Source organism: Juglans microcarpa x Juglans regia, chromosome 8S, assembly GCF_004785595.1.
Source record: "Juglans microcarpa x Juglans regia isolate MS1-56 chromosome 8S, Jm3101_v1.0, whole genome shotgun sequence".
In the NCBI taxonomy this organism is placed as follows: Eukaryota; Viridiplantae; Streptophyta; class Magnoliopsida; order Fagales; family Juglandaceae; genus Juglans; species Juglans microcarpa x Juglans regia.
In genome coordinates, this window is record NC_054609.1 from 18,167,074 (window position 1) to 18,192,753 (window position 25,680).

At 35.0% G+C, this 25,680-nt stretch overlaps 2 protein-coding genes and 1 pseudogene across 3 annotated transcripts; 2 read left to right on the top strand and 1 right to left on the bottom strand.

Moving 5' to 3' along the window:
• Positions 1-253: 253 nt before the first annotated feature.
• Positions 254-8,631, top strand: LOC121245017 (lupeol synthase-like). 2 transcript variants are annotated; one of them, XM_041143291.1, is made up of 18 exons: positions 254-579; positions 778-963; positions 1,197-1,286; positions 1,384-1,581; positions 3,591-3,675; positions 3,912-4,078; positions 4,286-4,474; positions 4,608-4,721; positions 5,006-5,125; positions 5,402-5,524; positions 6,248-6,346; positions 6,451-6,507; positions 6,613-6,659; positions 6,760-6,903; positions 7,049-7,226; positions 7,319-7,399; positions 8,118-8,201; positions 8,320-8,631. In XM_041143291.1, the coding sequence occupies exons 1-18, from the start codon at positions 355-357 to the stop codon at positions 8,434-8,436; spliced, it is 2,304 nt and encodes a 767-aa protein (XP_040999225.1). In that variant the 5' UTR covers positions 254-354; the 3' UTR covers positions 8,437-8,631. The 2 variants fall into 2 exon arrangements, with proteins under 2 accessions (XP_040999225.1, XP_040999227.1); XM_041143293.1 differs by having other exon boundaries at positions 783-963.
• A 5,455-nt stretch (positions 8,632-14,086) lies between these two features.
• LOC121244291 lies at positions 14,087-19,631 on the bottom strand (annotated as a pseudogene).
• A 3,491-nt stretch (positions 19,632-23,122) lies between these two features.
• On the top strand, positions 23,123-25,025 carry LOC121244292 (cytochrome P450 705A12-like). The gene is made up of 2 exons (XM_041142301.1): positions 23,123-24,034; positions 24,372-25,025. Exons 1-2 carry the CDS (start codon positions 23,123-23,125, stop codon positions 25,023-25,025), a joined length of 1,566 nt encoding a protein of 521 aa, XP_040998235.1.
• Positions 25,026-25,680: the final 655 nt, after the last annotated feature.

Below are 25,680 nucleotides of genomic sequence, written 5' to 3' on the forward strand. Positions count from 1 at the left end.
GGAACTAATTGTTGAATTAAATCTATTCATCCAACTCATTTTGTCCTAGGACAACACCGACCGTTGCATCTCAGGAGTTTGTGAACTTACCACTCTCGGCCCTCGGGTTTGAACCTAAGACAAAATGAGTTGGATGAATAGATCTAATTCAACAATTAGTTCGACTATATATATATATATATATATATATATATACCACCCACACTATAAATACCACCCTACCCAAGCTCTTGATACTCATCTGATCGAGGTGCGAAACATACAATATATTTTCCTCCCTAAATACTCCCATGTATGCATTTATTTAGCAAAATAATTACCAACTTGATGGGTCTTTTTTTTCTTTTTTAATTAATGTGTATGTGTGTTTGTAGCAGATTGAGGATGTGGAAGCTGAAGATAGCAGAAGGAGGTCCAGGGCTGTTCACAACAAACAACTTTATTGGGCGGGAACACTGGGAATTCGACCCTGATGCTGGCACTCTCGAAGAACGTGCTGAAATTGAAAGGGTTCGTGAAGAGTACAAGAAAAATCGGTTTAAGAAGAAACAAAGTTCTGATCTTTTGATGAGGATGCAGGTTTCTCGCTCTTTCCTTTTAATCGCTCTCATGTAGTCTCTACTCTCTAGAATACCATAATATTGGACATTTCATATCTATATATGGAATTATATTGAGTCAACCATGCTGCTACCATTAGATACCTTTAGGCTCCATCTCATCTAATTATTATAATTTTTTTAATTGTGATAACTTAATTTTAACATGAACTCGCAGCTTAGAAAGGAGAATCGAAGTGTGCCAATTCCACCACCAGTGAAATTGCAAGAAAATGAAGAAATAACGGATGCAACAGTGACAGCTTCACTTAGAAGTGCACTAAGCTCCCTTTCATCCCTTCAGGCACATGATGGCCACTGGCCTGCTGAATTCAGTGGACCCTTGTTTTTCGTTCCATCCTTGGTACGTACGTACTTCTCAAACCATGCATGCGTTGTTTTAATACAAGATTGGTTAATTTTATCTTTGTTTCCTTTTTAATTCCATTAATTCTGATCCCTACTTTCACTAAGGATAATTAATATATATATATATATATATATATATATATATATATAATTTGCATACACGTATAAACATTTCTTAACTAAGATAATTTCTTAATTTAATTTCAAGCTATTACCATATGCATGCAGGTAATGGCGTTGTACATTACTGGAGATCTCAGTCGTATTTTATCGTTAAATCACCGGACCGAAATTATTCGATACTTGTATAATCTTCAGGTTTCTGTTCAACTTTACTTCTATTCTGGCAACCAAAAAGGCGTAGGAAATTTATTCTGAGAAAGAAAGTATCTTTATGTGTATGTTTGTTGGACAGAATGAAGATGGAGGATGGGGTTTCCATGTGGTGGGTCACAGCACAATGTTTGGCTCAGGTTTGAACTATATTGCCTTGAGGATACTTGGAGAGGGGCCTGAAGATGGTGAAGATAGGGCCATGGCTAGAGCTCGAAAATGGATCCTTGATCATGGTGGTTTAGTGGGGTTGCCATCATGGGGAAAGTTTTGGGTCTCGGTACGAACACTTGTTTGAAGTTCCCAATATATAACTCTATTTAATTACTAAATCTGATATGTTAGTAACTAGCTAGGAAGTCATTATTAGTTTTTCATGAATTTAGGTAGCAATAATCAGATCTTTTAAAAAACCAGGATGACACATTAAATTTTAAGCCCGGATCTCGTATATATATTTCAACATTAAAAGTACTAAGAAAGTACGTCATTTTAGTTATGGGGATTTCATGATAACATACATATATGGTAAGCAAAAAAAATTATTGAACTGATAAAAAAGAAAAAATGCATTAGTGAAAAAAGAAATACTTTAGCCACAAAAAAATGACAAAAATTTAAAACTCACGTAAGTGATATAACTTGAAGTGGTACGTCAGATTGTAAAGTTACTTTTATCGTAAAATAGATTCAACGGATCGTATGATACCACATCAATTTATGAGTTTATTTTTGTGTAATTCGTTTGTATCTATAACACTTCTCAAGTGATAAATATTTGGACTCCAAATAGAAGTATCACAACTAGCTTGGGCTGTGAAAAAGAGTAATGTTATTCGTAATCATTTAATTCATCATCCTCTCACTATCCTATGGTGAGACGTTAAATGATTGAAAAGCATTTTTAATGCTTCACCTCATGCGTACCAATCATTTGGGCCTTGTTTGGATAGCCAGTTGATCTCATCTCAATATCCAAACCCTACTCAAACACAAATACTTTTTAATTTCTCTCTCATACTTTGTCATCTAATCAATTACAACTTTTCCAAACATTCATATAAAACACAAAAAATAATTCATTTTTTTCAAACTCAGAAACAAAAATTATGTTAAAAATTTATATTCTAACAATATTTGAACTTTATAATATTTTTATTCAACTTTTTCTCTCTCTTTTCCCAGAAGCCAATAAAAATCTTAAGTCAACCAATTTCAATACTATTCACAAATCATCTCACTATTATTTACAGATTTCTCATCTCATCTCATCTCATCGCATCTGACTATCCAAACGAGGCCTGAATCTCAGATCCAAGAATGTTGAGAGTAGGGTATAACTGGTCTGGTTTGGTCCAATTTTGGAAAAATTTTGAAACTGAATCAATATACACCGATTTTGAAAAGTTAAGAATTGATAAGAACTAATTCATCACCGAAACTGAAACTTTAGATTTTTTTCGATTTCGGTAAGGTCCGGTTTGATTTTCCAGTTTACCGTTTACACATGTGGCACTGTATAAGTTTAATATTATAATTTTTCAATACTAAACTTAATTGTTTGAATTTTCTATTTATTATTAACAATTACAAATTCATTAATGTTCAATTATACTAGTATAGTATCAATAGTGTCTAATTTATTAGCTAGTGAGATTAATAAACTTGAATAATAAGATTAAAATAGTATAATTAGTGTCTAATTATACTAGTATAGGTAGCGTCTAACTTACATCGAATGTTATATTAATTTTATGTTATAAGATTAATAGACTTGAATAATAAGATTAGAATTAATTTCATGTAATATTAATTAGCAATTTAGCATATAATATATATAATATAATATAAAAAAAATTAAATACATATATTGGTTTGGATCGGTTTTAAACCAATTTTTAAAATATGAAAACCGATACCACACCGGTTTAGAACTAGTTTCGGCTCTTAAGAATCGGTACCACACCGGACTAGTTAGAAACCATTTTGATCTAGTCTGATTCGGTTTAATTAACCGGTTTTTTTTATTTTTTTACACCCCTAGTTGAGAGGATGTTGGTTAAACGGATGATGAATAACATTTTTCATGCAATTGAAAAAAGAAAAAGAAAAATTGCATGTTGTAGTTTAAATGATTATGATAATATCTTAATTTCATTTGTATTTCCAAAATTACATTTGTAACGACGACATGTGCATATTTCCACTTTGAATCTACTGGAAGCTAGCTTATTAATTGTTTTTTTCTGTCAAGTGAAACCTCAAATGCTTGCTCTCATGTTTATATAGGTACTAGGAGCATATGAGTGGTCGGGATGTAATCCATTACCCCCAGAGTTCTGGCTTCTTCCTAATTTCATCCCCCTTAATCCAGGTTAATTTTTGTAACTCTTGTTTGTTTTAAGGAAACTTCTCAACTCATCTCATCTAATCATTACAATTTTCTCATATTCCCATACAAAATAAAATAAACAATTCAACTTTTTCAAATATCAAAATAAAAATAATATTAAAAAAATATTCTTATAATATTTTATTCAACTTTTAACTTTTATCTCAACTCATTTTATCTCATCTCATTTGTGAAAACAAAATGTTATGCTAATGCAGGCAAAATGTTATGCTATGCTCGCATAGTTTACATGCCCATGTCTTACTTATATGGAAGGAGGTTCGTCGGCCCAATCACTGAGTTAGTTTATTCACTAAGAAAAGAGTTATACAACGAGCCTTACAACCAAGTTAACTGGAATAAAGCCAGGAACACAGTTGCAAAGGTTAGTACAGAGAATAATCTTCATCTTCTTTGTCTTTCCTTTACTTTTTGTGTTAAATTTGACGACTCTCAAAAGTCTCTGTTTCAACAAGCGAAGGTTTTCTTCCGCCATAATTGAGGAGTTATCTATCAATAAAATTATATATCTTTTAATTGTATGAAGAACTATAAAAACTCATTCAAAGTCATGCTATCGATCATAATATAGGAGGATCTGTACTATCCACATCCTCTTATACAAGATTTGGTTTGGGGTTTTCTTCACCATGTAACCGAACCTCTTCTTAAGCGTTGGCCCTTTTCAATGTTGAGAGAGAAGGCACTAAAAGCTGCCATTGGTCATGTTCGTTATGAGGATGAGGTCAGCAGATATCTATGCATTGGATGCGTTGAAAAGGTAAATATTAATCTCACGTACACTTCATTAATTCAATCAATACGAAAAGACATTTTCTAAACCAAAATATTTTATGCATGTGTTATAAGGGAACTATATAAACTTTGTAAAGTTAAATACCTTCTTTTGAAAGGTGCTGTGTTTGATGGCCCGTTGGGTTGAAGATCCAAATTCGGAGGCATACAAGCTTCATTTAGCCAGACTTCCAGACTACTATTGGGTTGGAGAAGATGGCTTAAAAATTCAGGTAATATACTTAAACCATTACTCAACACTCAAGCCTAAAGAACCAAAACTTTTGATCCATTTGAAGATTAGAATTGCTATTTGTAGTTCTACAGTGCGCAAGTCTTGCATACTTTCTTGAGAAAAAAGAAAAAGATTATTTTCTCATGTCTGTTATAGATACTCACTTTTCAAAGAGAGTGTGTAAGACTTGCACACCCTAAAACTAATTTAGTAATATTACCTTTTGAAGATTTTATCTTCTACTCGAAATATAAGGAATGATGCCTGACATGGGTGATGCAGAGTTTGGGATATCAAACGTGGATTGCTGCTTTTGCTATTCAAGCTATTCTAGCTTGTAATCTAAATGAGGAGTACGGCCAAACTCTGCGTAAAGCGCACAATTTTATAAAGGCTTCACAGGTTAGAATATTTTTCAAAATATACCTCTTTTTTTCAAGAAGCAGACGGTACCTTATTTTATTGATAACAATCTTCTATAGAAGATGAATATCATACTATAAAAAAATCTTAGGGTCACAAAAAATTTCCAAACCTAAAACCCATCACTTATCTATGCAAAACAATATAATCAAACTATATGCCTAAATTTTATATTCCCCAAAGCATCCCTAGCTAGCATGGTTGTATGGAATATAATCTTTTTAACTTGATCATAGTTTTTGTTTTTTTCCCCAGGTCCAGGATGACCCTTCAGGGGACTTCAAAGCTATGCACAGGCACATATCTAAAGGATCATGGACATTCTCAATGCCAGACTATGGATGGCAAATCTCTGATGCCACAGCAGAAGGGTTGAAGGTATTGGCACAATACCTTAGTTTTTTAGAATACTCTAGAATATATATAGAACTTTTACCTTTCTGTTATTATTTTTGGAATCTCTTGGAACAGAATTATTCCTCTTGTAAACTGTACAACTACACATTGCCACAGTACCATTAATACTATCTGGAAATTAAAAGAACTAGGGTGTCTAACATGGTATTAGAGTCACGTCATTGTGCCACATGGGCATGCTATGTTGGCAGTCTACCAAAGCAGAGCAGTGCTCTGATCTTTATTCTTCCACATGGGCATGCCATGTCAGCAGCCACGATTGTAGATTGCCATGTTAGCAATCTACCAAATCAAAATTCTTCCACGTCGTCCTGCCACGTCAGCAGTCTTCCACGACGACATGCCAAGTCAGCAGTTTTCCACATCACAACTGTTGACCTTTGACTTTGACCTACAACTCAGTTTCATTATTTGGTTGACAACCTCAAGTTGGTTTCTCATCCACCTTGAGTTTGAGGGGGTTGTTAGTGTATATGTGAGTGTGAATAGTTTGTATGAATAGTATGTCCCACATGGTTTAAGTGAGGATATAGTAGTGGTTTAGCTTTCTATATAAAGGCCACCTTAGGCTACATTGTAACTTGCACGATGATGAATAGAATCCAATTCTAACAGAAGGTAATGCCTCATTGCTATCTAAACACATTCCTACAAAAATGACACATTCATTCTAATCTACTGCAGGTTTCACTCTTGTTATCACAAATGTCCACCAACCTTGTTGGGGAAAAAATGGAGAATCAACGGTTTTACGATGCCGTGAATGTCATTCTTTCTCTACAAGTAAAAACTCACCTCACGTATTATGTATTTGTTTTACTCATTTTCATGATCCTTAAAAGGTTTCACTTGATGAGTAATTGACTTTCTTTCAATTGCCACTACAGAGTGAAAATGGTGGTTACCCAGCATGGGAGCCTCGGAGAGCATCCCCATGGATGCAGGTAAGCCTTTTGATAAAACGTCAGAAGTCATGTTTTCATAAATAAAATAGGATAAGAAATCATTGTCCTAAATCTGCACTTACAAACATAAATTTCCAACTGCAGAAATTCAACCCCACAGAGGTCTTTGAGGATCCTCTCTTTGAGAGAGAGTAAGATGCATGAGATAACTTCATCCAACTGCAATGTCCACAGAATTAGTCATATTTTCTTCCTAGCTAGCTAACAACAGAAATATTGTCGCCTTTATAGGTATCTAGAATGCACTTCGTCAGCACTTCAAGCTCTTGCACTCTTTAGGAAACTCCATCCCAAGCACCGAAGGACAGAGATAGACAGTAGCATTTCCAAGTCCGCTCAATACATTCTAGACGTACAAGAACCTGATGGATCATGGTAATTTATCATACATTTTTCAAAAATTATATAATTTCTCTATACTCATACTCAAAAAAAAAAAAAAAAAAACAACTACTCTATTATATATATATATATATATATATATATATATGAAGTACTAACTCTTTAACCAAGTAAACAGGTATGGATATTGGGGGATTTGCTACACCTATGGTACATGGTTTGCTATAGTAGGATTGGTTGCTTGCGGAAGAAACTACAAAAATTGTGCAGCATTTCGAAAAGCTTGTGATTTTCTTATATCAAAGCAGTTACCAAATGGTGGATGGGGAGAGAGTTACCTATCATGCCACAACAAGGTATGTACATATGATTTTATGAACAACCTGTTTCAAATCAAGCCACAAAAAAAAGGATAAGAGTAAAACCAAGTTTATTTAATGTGAAACAGGTGTGGACGAATATAGAAGGCAACCGAGAAGATGTTGTCCAAACTGCATGGGCTGTGTTAACACTCATTGACGCAGGACAGGTTATAACCAAGTCTATAATTTTCGCCTCGATGATTAATTTTACATTAAAAAGTAAAATTATTTGTTGAAAGATCAGGGAACAATATCACACCATAATGACCACTTTTTTCTTTTTTTAGAAGAGGACAGTATCCCAATTTTATTGATAATCCTCACTTATGGCGGAGAAGAATCATGGTTACAATCAGAAACCTCGAAGTTACAAATATTTAGGAAAGATAAAAACCCAAGCCTAAAAAAAACCTAGACACCAAACCAAAAACAAATAAAATACCTGGGGGTTACAAATATTCAAAAAGACCCAAACCCAGGTATAAAAAAACCTAGACACCAAACCATAAACAAACCAAACACTATACCATATACCCAGAAACCAGAATAAGCCAACTAAGAAAATTAGATAAACATTAAAACATGTAAGGCAAACAAAAACAGACCCATTAACAGACACAAATGGGCCATAATAACCTCTTTACCAGCACAAAAAATTCAGATTTTTTCTTTCCCTTAAATAAATGTCGGTAGAGTTTGATCAAGTATTGGATCTGTTAAAAATATATTACAAATAATTAAATCTACCTCTTCTAATTAGCTTAAACTTTTGAAATAAATATTGATTTCACATTATATCAGAGCAGACTTCTACTCTTGGAAAAACAAATATTTACATGACCCTTTTGTGTAGATTGTGAATATTTTTTAATTATTAAAATTCAGGCTGAGATAGATCCAACACCAATTCATCATGGAGTAAGGGTATTGATCAATTCGCAAACTGAAGATGGTGATTTCCCTCAACAGGTATTAATTTTTATTTCATGTTTATATATTTAAATTTAATTCAGCTTAATTTAATTAACTGTTTTTAACTGTGTTCCTTTTTTTTTTTTTTTCATTATGTTTTGTAATGGACGTGCAGGAAATTACAGGAATGTTTTTTAGGTATGGTGGACTAAACTACGCAGCATATAGAGACATTTTTCCCTTATTGGCTCTTGGGGAATACCGAAACCGAGTTCTACTACAGCTTGCATAATATTAATTAATATACCTGCTTGAAAGATCATAAAGCAAGAAAGGTATAATGTATTTATGCTGAGTACTTGCCAAGAAAATGTAAACATTTCTGATCTAGTCTACTACGCACATGAGCTTGAAATTAATAAGGTCATGTAAAATATGTGATAATAAATGCAGTTTCTTGTGTGGGCATCCCATGCAGCTTAAAACATATCAAATTATATTAATTAATATAAGGAAAATGATAGGGAGACCGAGAATGGTGCCCTCAATCATTTTGACCGATACTATAATTTTTTTTAATTAAGGAATTTTCTATCTCGTCTGATCCAATTCGCAAACTCTAACATGTACAGCACTGATAAACTCTCTAGCAATAATCCAAGAATATATTGATTCAACTATCATTAAGATGGTACTAATCTGTGTATATAACTTCATTTGGTATTTTTAATTTTACAAAATGTATTGCCTGTTTTAATTAATCAAAAATCTTATTTTATAACTACTATCTTGCTTAATACAATCTAACAAAATGAAATGCAATCTAATTCTACACAAGGACAGCAGCCATAACATACCTGAAATACACTGCAACACTCAAGATACAAAAAAGTTGATAAAGCATGTTGGAAAGGAAAAGATAACAGCTGCAGTACATGAAAAGAAAAAGGAAACAACATAGGTGAAAGGAGACAAGAGATGGTGCACTGAAAAGAAGAACCTCAGGTAAGGAAATGCATGGTTGCTCACAAAGAAGCATGATGCATAAAGCTGCCTCTACCATGCTGTCCATAAAAGTTCTGAATTGATACTTGTAATTGTGTAGATAATTAAAAGTTAGTTTTACAGTAGCTTTTTCTGCTTTTTGTAATGTATATATATGACCTCTATATGATGCAAAGTTAATCAATAAGAATCAGTTTCTTCTTAAATCAGTTTCCTCTCATCTGCACCTTCTGTTCTTAACAGTTTCTAACATACTAAGTTTTCCAGTTTATTATTTTTATTATTTTTCTTTTATTGTATAAGTTTTTTTTTAATTCTTCTTTTTAAATTTTTTTTGCCTTTTATGTGATTTTTTATTCAATTTGACATTACTTTAATGTTTGAAGTTCGTGGCGCAGACACGCATGGCTGACCTGTCAAATTCAATGTGTCAAACTGTTTTTGATGCTGATGTGCCTTTTCTAACCATTTATATCTTCTGTATAATATAAATTATAAACTAAATTAATGGGAATGCACATTTTTCATTTAATTTTCAAAACAACAAAATCAAATAAAACATCATTATGAGATTTTCTCTCACTCAAATTAGATTATTAGGACATTAATCCTAATAACATTAATTTGGCTTGCAACTAAAAGCTCCATGGTACAAAAGGATTGTAATATGGCCATACATGCATATATGAATGATCTTCCTTATCTAAACTCTTAAGTGTAGGCCAAGATTATATTGAAGCAAATGGGTTGAAGCAAATCACGGGAAGGAATTTGAGTGGATGAGCTAAGTGCATAAAAACTCCCTTTCCAACTTCCATATTTACCTTGATCACTTTGTTTTCATCTCCACTATTGAACAATCAAATATGCAAGGAAGGAGATAAGGTGTTTGTGAAAATGCTCATTCCAGACTCAGACATGCCTCCGAATTCTCATTGTATTTCTCTTGCGTTCAATTGTGATTATAGTGGACTATTTAAAACTATTAAAAGTAACAACTTTCATTCCTTCACCATTTATGCAATGATAGGTGTCCCTATAGAGGGTATAGTTTATTACATCCTATTTACATATTATTCCTCTGCCATCTTGGTTGTGTTGTGTGCATGCAATGCTACTGTGTGGGACTGCAGTGAGTGAGGGGCAGTACTTAGTTCTGCAACAGAATGAGATGCCCTAATACCCTCCCGCGATTCAAGCGGCACATTGGCAAGTGTGAGGTTTGATCATAATTGGAGAAAGCTAGTAGTAGAGAGGGGCTTAGTCAAGATATCAGCAAGTTGATCTTTACTGGACAGAAATAAAACTTGAAGTGTCTTAGCAGCAACCCACTCACGATCAAAGTGATAATCGAGCTCGACATGTTTGGTACGAGCATGAAAGACAGGGTTGACTGATAAGTAAATTGCTCCTAGGTTATCACACCATAATGTAGGAGAATCAAAAATAAAAATGCCAAGTTCTTTCAATAAAGACTGAATCCAAATAACCTCGTATGCCATGTTGGCCACTAATTATACTTAGCTTCGGTGGATGAGTGAGCAATGGTAGCTTGCTTCTTAGATCCCCAAGAAATCAAATTAGAACCAAGGTACACACAAAAGCCCCCAGTGCAGTTTTGGTCATCTGGGCATTCGGCCCAGTCAGCAACAGAGAAAGTATAAATTTTAAAAGAAGAAGGTTGAGACAAGAATAAACCAAAATTTTGGGTATTTTGAAGGTAACGCAACATTCTTTTCACTGCTTGCCAGTGGAAATTTCTAGGGTAATGCATGTACTGGCATACTTTATTTACAGCATAAGACAAGTCAGGTCGAGTAAAAGCTAAATACTGAAGACTCCCTACAGCCCCTTGATATAGTTAGAGGTCTTACCAAAAGAGACCCTAGTAACTTCGACTCCTAAAAAATAGTGCAACAGGCCCAAGTCTTTAATAGGGAAGTAAATACTCAAAGATGCTATGAAATCTGAAATGAGTTTAGAATTAGACCCAGTAACAATTATGTCATCAACGTAGATTAAAATGTAAATACAATTAGAGTTAGTGTGTAGTATAAACAAGGAGTTATCTAAATGAGATGCATGAAAACCTAAATGAAGCAATTTCTCAATGAGTTTTGCAAAACTAGGCCCGAGGGGCCTATTTTAAACCATAGAGAGATTTTTTTAGCTTATAGACATGTGTCGAATGATCAGGATTGATGAAACCCAGCAGTTGTTGCATGAAGACAGCCTCCTCAAGGTCCCTGTGTAAGAATGTGTTCTTCACATCCAGTTGATGAAGGGGCTATTTGGATGTGACTGCAAGAGAAAGAAGAACACGGATGGTTACGGGTTTGATTACTGGCTAAATGTTTCTTAAAAATCAACCCCAAGCTGCTGATGAAAACCCTTAGCAATGAGCTGTGCTTTATGGCATTCTAGGGTTCCGTCAGCGCGCCTTTTGGTCTTCAAGCATTTGGAACCTAATACATTAAGATTGGAGGTAAAAGGAACCAAATCCCAGGTCTTATTTTGGAGTAGTGCTTGAAACTCGATCTGCATAGCAAACCTCCACTCTGGGTATTTTGAGGCATCTAAAAAGGAAGATGGTTCTTCGGGAGTAAGAGTGGTAAAAGAAGGAGAAGGTGGCACAGTTGTCGTGAGTGACAGAGATGGTCGAGGGGGAGGCTAGAGAACAGTACCATTTGTGTGTTGTTTGGGACAGTGTATGAGGGCTCGAGAGCGAGTAATCATGGGGTGGGGAGGAGGCGGTAAGGTAGACCGAGTGGAAGTGGAGGTTTATTTGGTGATGAGAGGAGAATAAGAGTCTGAGGGACTTCTAGGGTTTGAGGGATATGAGTTGGCGGCAAAAAATGAAATAAAACTAGGGTACGAAGAAGAAGATGAAGTGGTTAAAGGTTGGGATGGACTTTGGGCCGAAGACATGGGTTGTGAGGAATAAGAGCCCACGGATTAAGATGGGGATAAGTTATCCAACTGACAAGAAGGAGTTATGTGAATGGGTGTGAAAGGCTGGGTCGTGGGCTGGTGATTAACGAGGGATTAGAGGTAGAAGCTGAAATGTCTGGGTTTGCATGAATAGCAAAGGGAAACACAGTTTCATTAAAAAAAACATACCTTGAGATATATGTATGGCCATAAGGGATATGGACACAAAGATAGCCTTTATGGTCTGGGCTATAGCCCATGAAAACACACATTTTGGATCTGAGATCGAGTTTGTGATGGTTAAAGGGCCTTAAGTTGGGCCAACAAGAAGACCCAAAAACCCGAAGAAAAAGGTAATCCAAACGGTGGCCCATTAAGATTTCGTATGGAGATTTGTTGTTTAGAAGGCGAGTGGGCATTCGGTTGATTAGAAAAGTGGCCGTTCGGAATGCTTCGGCCCAAAAATTTTGTGGCATTGATGCATGGGAGAGCAAAGAGAGACCCGTCTCCACAATCTGACGGTAACGTCTCTCAATGTTTCCGTTTTGTTGATGAGAATAAGGGCATGTAATTCGATGGGTTATGCCATGGGACTGAAAAATAGGTCGTATAGGACGAAACTCTCCTCCCCAATTTGATTGAACGAAAATGACTTTCTTGGAAAAAACATTATTAAGATATTGAAGAAAAGCAAGCATGGTTGAGGACACATTGGACTTCGATTGCACTGAAAAAAACCAGAGATATTTGTAATGATCATCAAGAATAGACAAATAAAAATGACATGAATTACTAGATAAAACTGGGACTGGGCCCCATCCATCTGCAAAAATTAAATTAAAAGGTCTAGTAGATCTAGTGGGAGAGATAGGATGAGGAAGGGCATGGGCTTTGGCTGTTATGCAGCCTCGACAAAAAGTTGGCCCATGAGTAGATGTGGTGGGGAGATTAAAATGCTGAAGAGTAAAGCTAGTGACACGAGTTGAAGGATGGTCAAACCTCTCATGCCACTGGTTTGCAGTTTTAAGTGAGCCTAAAAAAGCTTTTGGAAGAGTTGAATGAGATGGTTGAGATAAGGAGGTAGTGGACGGCCAAACGTAAAGCCCATCTTCAACTAGACCCTTGAGCAGAACCGCCTGGGAAGCAGAATCCTTCACAAGAAAAAATTGATCATGAAATTCGAAATACACATTATTATCAAGAAAAAATTGCTTAACTAAAAGTCTAGAAATTGAAGGAACATGGAGAAGATTATGGAGGACAAATTTGCCAGTGGAGGAGTTTAATTGAGCATATCCAGTGTGCTGGATGGATAAGGTAGAGCCGTCACCAATGCTCACTTGGTCGGAGCCTTGGTATGGTGTGGAATCTAGATTCAAAGAGGCTAAGTCTGCAGTGAAGTGGTGGGTTGTAGCTGAGTCAGGAAACCAATTGGAGGATGCCGAGACATGAGGAGGCAATGCTGTGAAATTTGCTGCAAGGGATGAAAGTGCAGGGGCCTAGTACGCATGATCGAATCGATAGTAACACATAAAGTCTGTGTGCCCTGCCTTGTTGCAGACTTGGCAATGGGGATGCGTATCAAGTTGATTCTGAAAATAATTAGAGGAGGTAGCAGTGTTGCGACTACCTATAGAGTGACTACGACCACCACGGCTATGGCGACCACCACAAAACTGAAAGTTGCGTCCTGGATTGGAAGACTGATTTCCTGTAGAAAATTTTGAAGTAGTAATGTTAACAAAAAATTGAGGACCTGAAAGTAAGACTTGAGTCTTATGAACAAGACAAGAGTCGTGGTTGAGCAAGAAACTATAAATTTGGTGGGGTGAGAAAGGGTCTGGGCGAGTGGTTAGAGAAGTGACCAGGGACTCATACTCTATCCCGAGACCGATGAGTAAATAAACTGAAAACTCTTGATCAGTAAGGGTATGGTCGACTGCACCCAAAGAGGAGAAAAGAGATTTGGCCTTATTGTAATAATCTGTAATGGATTTAGGTCATTTTCAAACAGTTGCAAGTTGGTATTGGGTTTGAAAAACATTAGCATTGGACTTGGCTGAGAATAAAAGCATTGAACCATGGTTGCGACTGCAGTATGCATCATGATCAACCCCCACTTTCCACCAGGACAAGTGATCTCCTTCCCCCTCCAAAAGCAAGAAAATTTGAATTTCTCCAACACTCCCATCTTCATGTTCTTTAAAGGAAATCAAGAACCAACTTTCTGGCCAGAACTCATTTGGATTGTCACATAACTCTGTATCTCTCATTATAGCCATGCATACAGATTGATTGCCACCATAGTATTATGGGGCACGTCAAAGCCTTCTATTTTATTTACAAGCTCGGCGACATTCTCTTGTTGTCACCGATAATGGTGGATACAGTCTTAGTGTTTCTTTCACAATTGCTTGCAAAGGAAGATTTACCACGTCTGATTCCTAAACTAGTCTAGAACTGCCCAAAACCGATTTGATTTCTTCTTTGAGATTTCTGAATAGGTTTGGATGATTGATGAGCTCAACTAATGTCCATACAATGGCCTCCGTTGAGGTTCTTGTGCTTCCCATGAAAATATCCTGGCAATAGGGTACTGGAATGTTTTTTAATTTCATTGCAAATCATTTTTTTAATTGTATGCCAAAATTTGTAGAGAAATATATAAATATATATATATATAGAGAGAGAGAGAGAGAGAGACAGAGAGACAGAGACAAAGACAAAGACAGAGACAGACGCACACAAACGCACACATTGCAGCATTATATTAAATCAATACTGTATAATTAAGATTTAATTGGATTTTCACTTGAGAAATGTCTGAACTTATTCGTACTCTATATGTGATTGCATCTTTCTTTAGACCTTTTAGAACCCTAAGGTTTTAACTTAATTTATCCATTATGCGAAAGGAAAAGGGAGGATTATTCAATGGAAAATGATATTTACACTTGCACAATTACTGAAAAATGATACAAATTTTAAAATTTAAAATTTAAACTTTAAATTAAAAAAGAAAATACTGATAAAGTGAGGTTGTCACTCAATACGTATAATATTGTGTAAAAAATTATACATACATGTAGCACTACGTACTCTTACTGAATTAGTACAATATATGCAAGAACTTATAAGTAATAAAGCCTTGAGATATTGGGTTCGGGTCATCTTGACCTCAACACTGTAAACCTTCAACAACACATCCATCAATTAATCCCCATTCTCTCCCTTCCGACTTTGATCGTGCTTCTTTAATATATTTTTCAAAAGCTCGTCAAACTTCAGAATCACATCTATGATCACCTGACTTCAGTAAAGCCAGAAAGGCAATCTTTTTAGGTGCCCTAACACATCCCCAAAAAAAACTTTGACCCAACCTCAGAGTCCTCTTTCACCGACTCCCTAATCCTCTCAGCTTCATCATTTTTCTCTGAACAACTTGTACTCATGGCCATCCTGCATACAGTGTTATTTGTAAGATTCATAAGATCAACACCCACATCAATAACGACATCTTTCTTCTTAGCACACTCAAACACTTTATGCAAAAACTGGTCAAGTTCTTCCTCCCTGAGCGCCCCGCGTGACCGTTCAAGTTGTCGGGTTGTGAACAGTTCATTCACGCATGCTTTCTTTATGAACTTCCAATAATCACCATACAGGGTAGTGAAAAATCCTGGTTCTCCATAAGGGATTTCATCGACGAAAGCTAATTTTGGGAGTTGCGCAAAAGAGAGATCATGGGTTTTGAATATCTCTTAATTTTCCGCAGAGGCTGATTGGACAACCATGCACCATCGAGAAACACCAAGGCGGAGATTGAAAATAGGTCCATATTTGGTGGAGAGGTTTTGCAATGATTCATGAAAGAATGGCCCAAGGAGGTGGAAGTGACCTATGAAGGGGGGGTCTCGGAGGGAGCTTGAGATTGGATGCTTTTGGCTTGGTTAACTTGTTGAAAAGGAATTTGAACAAGAATATGGCGGAGAGAAACAAGAAGAGAGTAGAGGAAGTAGTGCTGCTGGATGTCATTCGTGATCATGGCCATATCCAGGCTAATTGCATGTACTGTAACATAGGCCCCCAATGGAAACGGTAGCTATGTTCGAAACAAATTTATAGAAGCCTACCAACTAAGCACGTACATGAACTTTGCACCCCTTTTTAAATAGTTATTCTATTAATTCTCAAGTGATGCGGAGATCATCACATTATACACATTATTTAAATAGTAAAATTTAATTTATAAAATTTAAATTATACAATTTATCTTATAAATAATCAAATTATGTCATGCACATATATAAACATTTTACTATACGTGTTCTACATACCGATTTAATAATAAAGATTTTCCTATTTAAATGATCTTCAACAATGTCTCATGTATGGTCGGGCATGCACAAGCTTTTTAACTTGTCATTTTTGTACAGAAACATATCCTGATTAGGATATATAATATGAATTAATTAAGACAAGCAATTAATTCTTTTAATGAGGTGATGATCTTTAAGCCATACTATATGGTATCTTTGACATGTATAATATATTTTGCGTACGTATAATCATTAACCACAATATACACAAAGCTTACATGGAAGGAAAATTAATTTATTCGAGTCTTTGACCATAATATATAAAATGGAAAATGCATATGCTTGGGTCCTGACAGTGGATTCGGATAAATTTTTTTTTCACTTGAGTAAGTATTTTTTAAATGATGTTGTATTTTTTTAAAATATTTAATTGAGAAATAATATATATATATATATATATATATATATATATAAAGACCAAATGACGGTGAGTTTTATCACCTAGTGCGGGACCCATATAAAATAGATAGCGTGATAAGTTGAATTACAACCCAATATTATTTTATTTGTCGGAAGAACTTTATGTTGTAGAGAGTAGCTAGCTAGCTAGGGAGATATGAAACAATATCAAGCAAGCTGGCTCACATGGGGTTAAGTATTTATATAATGGGAAAAATTCAAAACCGGTCAGGTGATGATTTTTTTTGTTCACCTACTGATACAAATTGGCCACGTAATAAGTACAGAACCAAACATCTATACCCGCACGTAACAGAGTTCCTTTTCTCCCTCCCTCTCTCCCACTCATTCTCTTCCCCCTACGTTTATATGTTCCCCCTTCCTTCAAAGAAAAACGAGGAGTTCCCTTCGTCTCTCCCACAAATCACAAGCTCCCCTCCCATTTTTTCTTGCATCTTAATATTTTCTTCATGTTATTAGTTAATTCTCCCTATACATGACATCAATGGCATTATTCCTATTATATAAATATCGAATTTATAATTTATAAAGCGTCGCTTCTTTTTCCTTTTCAAATGACCAACGAAATCACAAGCTCGACACAAGAAAAAAAAATCCATTTTACTGATTATTCTCGAGAATGGAACATTTACAGATTATTATTCCACATGGCTTTCGGCACACACCAATGATAGACATCCAATTATCTTTCTCGCCCTTAAAACCAAATTGGCTCAAATCTGCTGTTTAAAATAATCGAAACCAAAAAGAAATATAAGTATATCACCTCCACAATCACACTCAAACTTCCTAGTTTTGCTCAGTCATTTTCCAAATCAAGATTCTGACCTAGCAGACAACCAATTCAGACGAAGCACAACTACAACTTCTCTGTTGTGAGTTAAGTGCTAGTGATATATTTGACTGTATTTCGTGTATAAGTTTTGATGATGGCCATAATATCATGTACTGCACAGAGAGCATATCTTAAAGCCCAATATGAGAGAGAGAGAGAGAAAGAGAGAGAGAGAGAGAGAGAAAGCATATACCTCTAGAGAGACGAGAGAGAGAGAGAGATATGGGGATAGACGAGGGAGCATAACGTTTTTTTTTTTTTAGGGGGGGAAGTGAGAGATTACCTGCATGTGGGTGCAAAATTCTTTTTGCAAAAATGTCCGTGGTAGCTTATGATTGAAGGGTATAAAAATAACATCCTCACCCGACCAGCTAGGAGTGTCACTCTTATATAATAAATAAAGTTGAGTTTAGATGCTAAAATAATTTTTAATGATTTAAATTGATCTAAAAATAGTAGTATTTTGTAGATTCTATTAAAATATATTTAAACATAAATAAGTTAAAATATATATGTAAATATATTAAATAAGTTGAAATAAATTTTAATTTTAATTTTTTTTTATAAAATTTAAAAAAAAACAATAAATCTCCCATTTTAATGGGTTGAGATTGTTTTGAATAACTTATTTATTGCATGCTTCGGCTACGCACATTGACACTAAAATCAAGATAACTATCTTCCTCGAAAATAGCAAAAGGCCACACAATAAAATAACAAGAATATTACAAATTCTATGATGGGTTATAAACAGTAACGGTGCTATTATGCCGTCCAAGTAGTATAACCGTTCGGTTCAATGTTATCGTTAGTTGTAAAATTAATTTATTTAATTAATTTATTTAATTTTTTTAATTTTTTTAATATTTTTAAATATTTTTAAAAAATAAAAAAATATGTTAATATATTTAAAATTATTTGTAAAAAAAAAAAAAAACCGAACGATATTGTTTAGGTCGCATAGTACGTAGACTTTTCCTATAAACAGATATGTGGAAAGAATCGTGAATAGATATGTGGAAGTGATTGAAATTTGTGGTACGTGCTTGGTAATCTGTGTCGACCCATGTATAAGCTGGCTGCTACTTTTATATTATTTTCCATGTAACCTACGTGCTATCAAAGGCAACTACAAAACTCATTACTATGTGCATACAACCTTTGTACAGTCTTTTTTCCCTTTGAAATAGTGGCATAATATGACTGAGTTTCTTGTAGCTTATTTAATAAAGTGAGCAAGAAAATAATCTTCCCTGCCCAGTATCTCTCATTCAACGGACATGCTGGTCAGTAATATCGAGCGCAAGAATTAACCTTTGTTCGGGATCACTGCGTAAGACATGAAGTCTGACTAACATATTGCTTGAAGATTCCGAACATTGTAAAAAAATAATCATCACTCAAAATCATCAAGCAAATCCAATTCGACGGAAATATTGCTTAAAAATTTCGTGCATCGCAAGAAAATAACTCTTACTTAAGATCACCAAGCAAAACCAGTCCGACCAACAAATTGCTAGATTACGCCATCATCAACCGGGGATATGTGCCTTGCACTTAGAATCTAATTTACTAGTGTATATATATTAAATATACAAGGAAAGCTGGGTTAGAAGGTAAAGAATATTGAATTTTTGAAAAACTTTGCAGTAATAGTTAAAGAATATTATATATTCTTCTTGTTTGGACTGGGCCTTCAGTAGGGGCCGAACAGCTTTGTATGTTCAAAATTGAGAAGAAAACTGCAACCCAATATTTTCAGTACTTGGTAAGTAACATGGTTGATATTTGCCTTCAAAAATCAAGATGATCACGAATAAAAACGAGCAAAGTCATGGTCATTTTTTTCAGTAATGTTTCGTCGAACCCACCAGTACTAATATTCCTCAAAGTTGACAGCTTGTTTGATCTCTCCATGTCCGAATATCATCCCTCGCCAGCCAGCCTCACTAGCTAGTCACTCCCCTCCTTAAATTTCTTTTTATTTAAATTGCTCTTTTCTTTCTTGAATATGTACTACTTATGTTTTTATAAGTTTTAGATTTAGTACTTTTTCCTTTCCAAAATAGTTTTTAATTAGTTCTACTACTTGTCTCAACCCATTTGATCAAACCAATCATCGATGAAATCTACTATTTTTTCAACTTTTCATAAAAAAGTTAAACTCATCTTAATTTATTACATACATTTACACACATATATATATACATATTTCAACTTATTTACGTTCAAATACATCTCAATAAGATTCACAAAATACTACTATTTTAAAATCAATTCAGATTATTGAAAATCATCTCAACCAGCCATATTAATCACATTTTTTAGGCCGGCGTATCAGTACTTGATTCTTTTCTTCATAGCCACAGTTGACCCCATGTGAGCCAGCTTGCTTGCTTGCTTGGTATTGTTTCATATCTCCCTAGCTAGCTACCATCTACAATATAAAAGTCTTCTGACAAATAAAAGAATATTGGGTTGTAATTCATACTTATCACGCTTAATATTAGGGTCAAAGACTCAAATAAATCATTTTTCCTTCTTTGGAGGCTTTGTGCATATATATTGTACGATCTAACAAGTCAAACTAATAGATATGGTTATTTCAATGACGTACGTACGTGCATGTTGTTAGATACTACAAGAAAAATAGATTTTTTTGGTCATTTAATTGCGACAAAAAGATCATTTGTGATCAATTTAGACTCATTTTAACTGTAAATAGACTTTTCGCTGGAATTAACTAGCCACAAATAAACAATTTTCTTATAGTGAGATTAGGTTTTGAATCTTAATTATTTTAATTGTAATGTCACTCAAATGCGTCGTAACAAGTTAGATGCAGCTAGCTAGATCGATCATAGTGTTGTGCGTTTCAAAGCAACAATATTACAACCTTTCACACCCATGTCATGTATACGTGGCTAGCTTTTGTTAGGTTTTATTTTATATTAATGGCCGACGGCGACAATTAGTACATTGCTTGAAGAAGCTGCAACCTTCATTTTTCTCTAACCTGGCTTGTCGGCAGTGATGATTTAATGTGTGTGGGATGAGAAATAATAAGTAAAATTTTTCTTTTGAGAGAGGGAAAACTTATCTCTAGTCTTGCCAACAAAGAAGATCATTCTACAATGCAATGGGTTAATTGTCGATGTACTAATTTTGCAATTGCCCTATTTCTCAATGCAAACTTTTAATGCATGCGATACTCATGACCTAAGTCATGTTAAGGCAACTGAGAAAGAAAGAAGTATTTATTTTATTAACAGCCTTAAAGAGTACGTAAAATTAAATAACAAAGGGGGTTTAAATTATGTATTTTAATAAACTGGATAAACAACATTAGGAATGGTGACGCAGGACAGAATTAAGATTAATTTTGATGACTAGTTTCATGACAGATAATCAACACAGAGAAGACAAGAGATTCATCCAAAAATTCAGAGAAAACTCTTAAAATTATTGATTAATAGTAAAATTTGAAATTATTTTATAAAGCCCAATGGCAGACTTAAATAGCTGCAAAAATCCAAATTATGATGATTTTCTAAAAATGAAAAAATCTAAATTATTGTATGAGAAATAAATACATAAATAAATATGAATCCTACAAAAAATTTGGCCAAAATTGAAATCAGAATCACTTCCAAAACTTGAAACAAAATATTTACTAATAAGGCAAAAATGAGCATAAGTATATGATTTGAGAGAAAATAACTAATATTGCCCATAGTCCAAGGAAGATATTAAGATTTTCCTTCCATATTTGTACAGATTCATTTTCATAAGGTAGTACTTCAATGCAATCAACTTAAAATCTGGACTTAGATATCCCATATCAATTTGGGTTTGCATCATTCTCACAAGGTTGGAGAGAATTCATCCTCGAGTTCTAAACTTTCTTGTCTTAATCTTTTGGATGTCCAATTAGACCAATTTTTCTTTCCTTTTGTTGTATCATCTTGATGATCATGGAAAAACTAAAATTGATTTGATTGGGTCAAAGTAAAATAATATTGAACATCTTATACTCCAAATCCAAAAAAGATCCAAATCCAAAAAAATTATTTTGCATAGAACAATTTGAAAAAAAATCCTCAACTCCAAGAAATTAACATTCTCAAAAGTCGTTTCATGATCTTCAAACTTCAAAACTTTACCACCATTTTCTTTTTCCAAATTTTATGTACTTTCAATAAAAGTAGTTAGCTTATCCACTAGGTTATTTTCATCAGAATATATATCATAGATTGGTATAGAGTTTCGCCCTATGGAAGAAGGTCCATCCTCACACTCTTCTTCATCATAGTAGTAAATTTACTCAACCTCATACAATACATCAATAAAATCTTCAGCTTGAAGAGTACCAAGAAATTCTGGCAAATCAACTCTGAAAATGAAGTCTCCATGACGCTCCTCCCTATCACATTACTCTTAAAATAGAGCACGATTGTGATACGGGTTCTCAAAATTGGAATTGGAATTGTGAATATTCTATCTCATGATCACCGATATCCTGCACCGTTAGAAGCCGGGTTAACTCTACAACCTGTCTTTACAAATCCTCAATCATCACATCCTGAACGCTAAGATCACAGTGCGAGACTTCCTTGTTCAAAACCTGCCCACGACGACCACGGCCACTAGCCATGGAAACTGATGAGATTTAACTCTAGGAAAGATGCTTAAACTCTTATGCCAACTGATGCCGGACAGAATTGAGATTAATTCTAACGGTTATTTTTAGTAGATGATCAACACAGAGAAGATAAGAATTCGCCCAAAAAATACAGAGAAAACTCTTAAAATTATTGATTAATAGTAAAATCCGAAATTAGTTTATGAATCCCATAAGCCTGAATTAAATAGCTGCAAAATTTGAAATTATGATGATTTTTTCAAAAATGAAAAAATCTAAATTATTGTATGAGAAATAAATACATAAATAAACAAGAATCTTACCAAAAATTTGGCCAAAATCGAAATAAGAATCACTTCCAAAACTTAAAACCAAATATTTACTAATAAGTTAAAAATGAGCATAAGTATATGATTTGAGAAAAAATAATTAATATTGCCCTTAGTCTAAAGAAGATCATATTAAGTTTTTCTTTTCATGTTTGTATAAATTCATTTTTATAAAATAGTACTTCAATACAATCAATATAGAATCTGAACTTAAATACCACGAATCAATTTGGGTTTGTGGTCAGAAAGAACTGTAGAATGTCCATTAAAACAGGGCAACATTAACGTAACAAACATCTACTCAGCTGCTGGCACGTGCAGTTACTGTAGACCAAGCGCCGTAACAAGTCTCCTGCTTAATTTTGCATCGTCTCTATAAATTTGTGTGGAACACGGCTTCATTATTCATTGGAGCCTTTGTTACACGCTAGCTAGCCATGGCGGCCACCATGACTGATATCCTCTACTTGCTTCTCTCATTTCTTTCCGCCATATTCGTACTTAAATTATTTTTGAGCAACTTAACCAAGCCAACATCCCATCCCAAGCTCCCTCCGAGCCCGCCGACGTTACCCTTTATAGGTCACCTCCACCTCCTCGGGCCATTCTTTCATGAATCATTGCGAAATCTATCCACTAAATATGGCCCTATTTTCAATCTCCGACTTGGTGTTTCTCAATGGTGCATGGTTGTCCAATCACCCTCTGCAGCAGCAGAGATATTCAAAACCCAAGATCTCTCTTTCGCGCAACACCCAAAATTAGCTTTCTCCGATGAAGTCCCATATGGCGACAAAGGATTTTTCAGCGCCCCGTATGGTAATTATTGGCGGTTCATCAAAAACGTGTGCGTGAATGAACTGCTCTCACCCCGACAGCTTGAACGGTCACGGGCTCTAAGAGAGGAAGAACTTGATCGGTTTTTGCATAAGGTGTTTGAGAGTGCTAAGAAGAGAGAGGTTGTTGATGTGGGTTCTGAGCTTACGAAACTTACAAATAACATTGTCTGCAGGATGGCCATGAGCACAAGGTGTTCAGAGAAAAATGATGAAGCTGAGAAGATTAGGGAGTTGGTGAAAGATAGTTTTGAGGTTGCGTCAAAGATCTTTATCGGGGATGTGTTCGGACCCCTAAAGAGATTGGCTTTCTGGTTTTACAGAAGGCAGCTTATAGATGTTGGTTTGAGGTTCGACGAGATGCTGGAGAAGATATTAAAGCGGCATGAAGATCAAAGTTGGAAGAGAGATCAGAATGATCAAGATTTGATAGATATATTGTTGAAGGTATACAGTGATGACGGGGCGGCTAAGGCCAAGATGACCCGAATCCATCTCAAGGCTTTATTGCTGGTAAGTTCTTGCATTGTACTTAATTCAATATTAGTTCTGATATTATTATTATTATTGCAAAATGGATCATATATTATGTTTAAACCTACATATATAGTGTTCTAAAAGGCGTTTAATTAAAGAAAGATGGAATCACATATGGAGTACAAATAATTTCAAATAATTTCAGACGTTTTCTGAAGTGAAAATGCAAGGCTGGGTATGTTGGCTCGAGCTCAACTTTGATAATCTAAATATAAACGTATCAAGATTGATCTCAAACTGTACAAACGTTCAAGAACGACCTCATTTAAAAGAACGAACTTTATCCGCTAGTGATCTATTGCCATGCATTTAGGATATTTTCATCGGAAGCACAGGAAACTCATCAGAGGCCGTTGTATGGACATTAGCTGAGCTCATCAATCATCCAAACGTATTCAGCAAGCTCAGAGAAGAAATCAAAGCGGTTGTGGACAATAATTCCAGGCTAGTTCAAGAATCAGACGTGGCAAATCTTCCCTACTTGCAAGCAGTTGTAAAAGAAATACTAAGACTATATCCGCCATTGCCTGTGACAACAAGAGAATGCCGCCAAGCTTGTAAAATACAAGGCTTTGACGTGCCCCAGAATACTATGGTGGCAATCAATCTGTATGCTATAATGAGAGATCCAGAATTATGGGACAATCCAAACGAGTTCTGGCCGGAGAGGTTCTTGCAGGCTTCCTCTAAAAACCAACATGATAAGAGTGCGGGGGGAGATGAAAATCCTAATTTTCTTGCTTTTGGAGCGGGGAGGAGAGCTTGCCCCGGTGGAAAGTTGGGGTTGGCCATGATGCACACTGCAGTGGCAGCCATGGTTCAATGCTTTGATTGGAAAGTTGGAGGAGATGGAAACGAGGCGGCCAAGGTAAAGATGGAAGTTCGAAAAGGCGTTTTTATTCACTTGGCTCATCCACTCAAATGCCTTCCCCTGATTTACTTCAACCCATTTGCTTCTTCCATATAATAATCTTTACACTTTACATGAGTCCTACTACGTACGTACTCTTGTACGCGTACCATGCATGCATGGAGCTTCTAGTATTTGCAGCCAAAATTAACATGCATGGTGTCATGTATTGTGAAATAAGGGTGTTAGATATAAATTAAATAATAAAAACTAAATCTTCCTATCAATTTAATCTTTTGAGATAAGTGATAATCATTTCAGAAGGTATCGGAGTGAATGTGTTAAATTTGAACTCTATCTCTACGCTTCACTCTATTTAATTAAATATTCTATATGAAAAAAATTGTTAAGATATATATTAAATAATATAATCTATCTCTTTTTGTCGACTTAAACTTTTGAAATAATTAGTGTTTGTGTTACTAGGTGTACCAGAGTTAATGCGTGTTATGTCAACTAATCCATGCAGCTTTAATTAACTAATTAATCCATGCATGTCGTAATTAATTAAACACAAGTGCGTAGCTAGCTAGCCTACGTGTTAATGCTAGTAGTACTTAATTTTCAATCTTTAATTTTATGCGCCTTCCCTAACCAAAAATGTACGTACACGACACGCTGTTAATGTAGCACTGGCCAGGTTTATATAGCACCGTGAAATAAGGTTTGATTTTTTAAGATACAAATTAAATAAGCGTTGAAGTTTTACTAC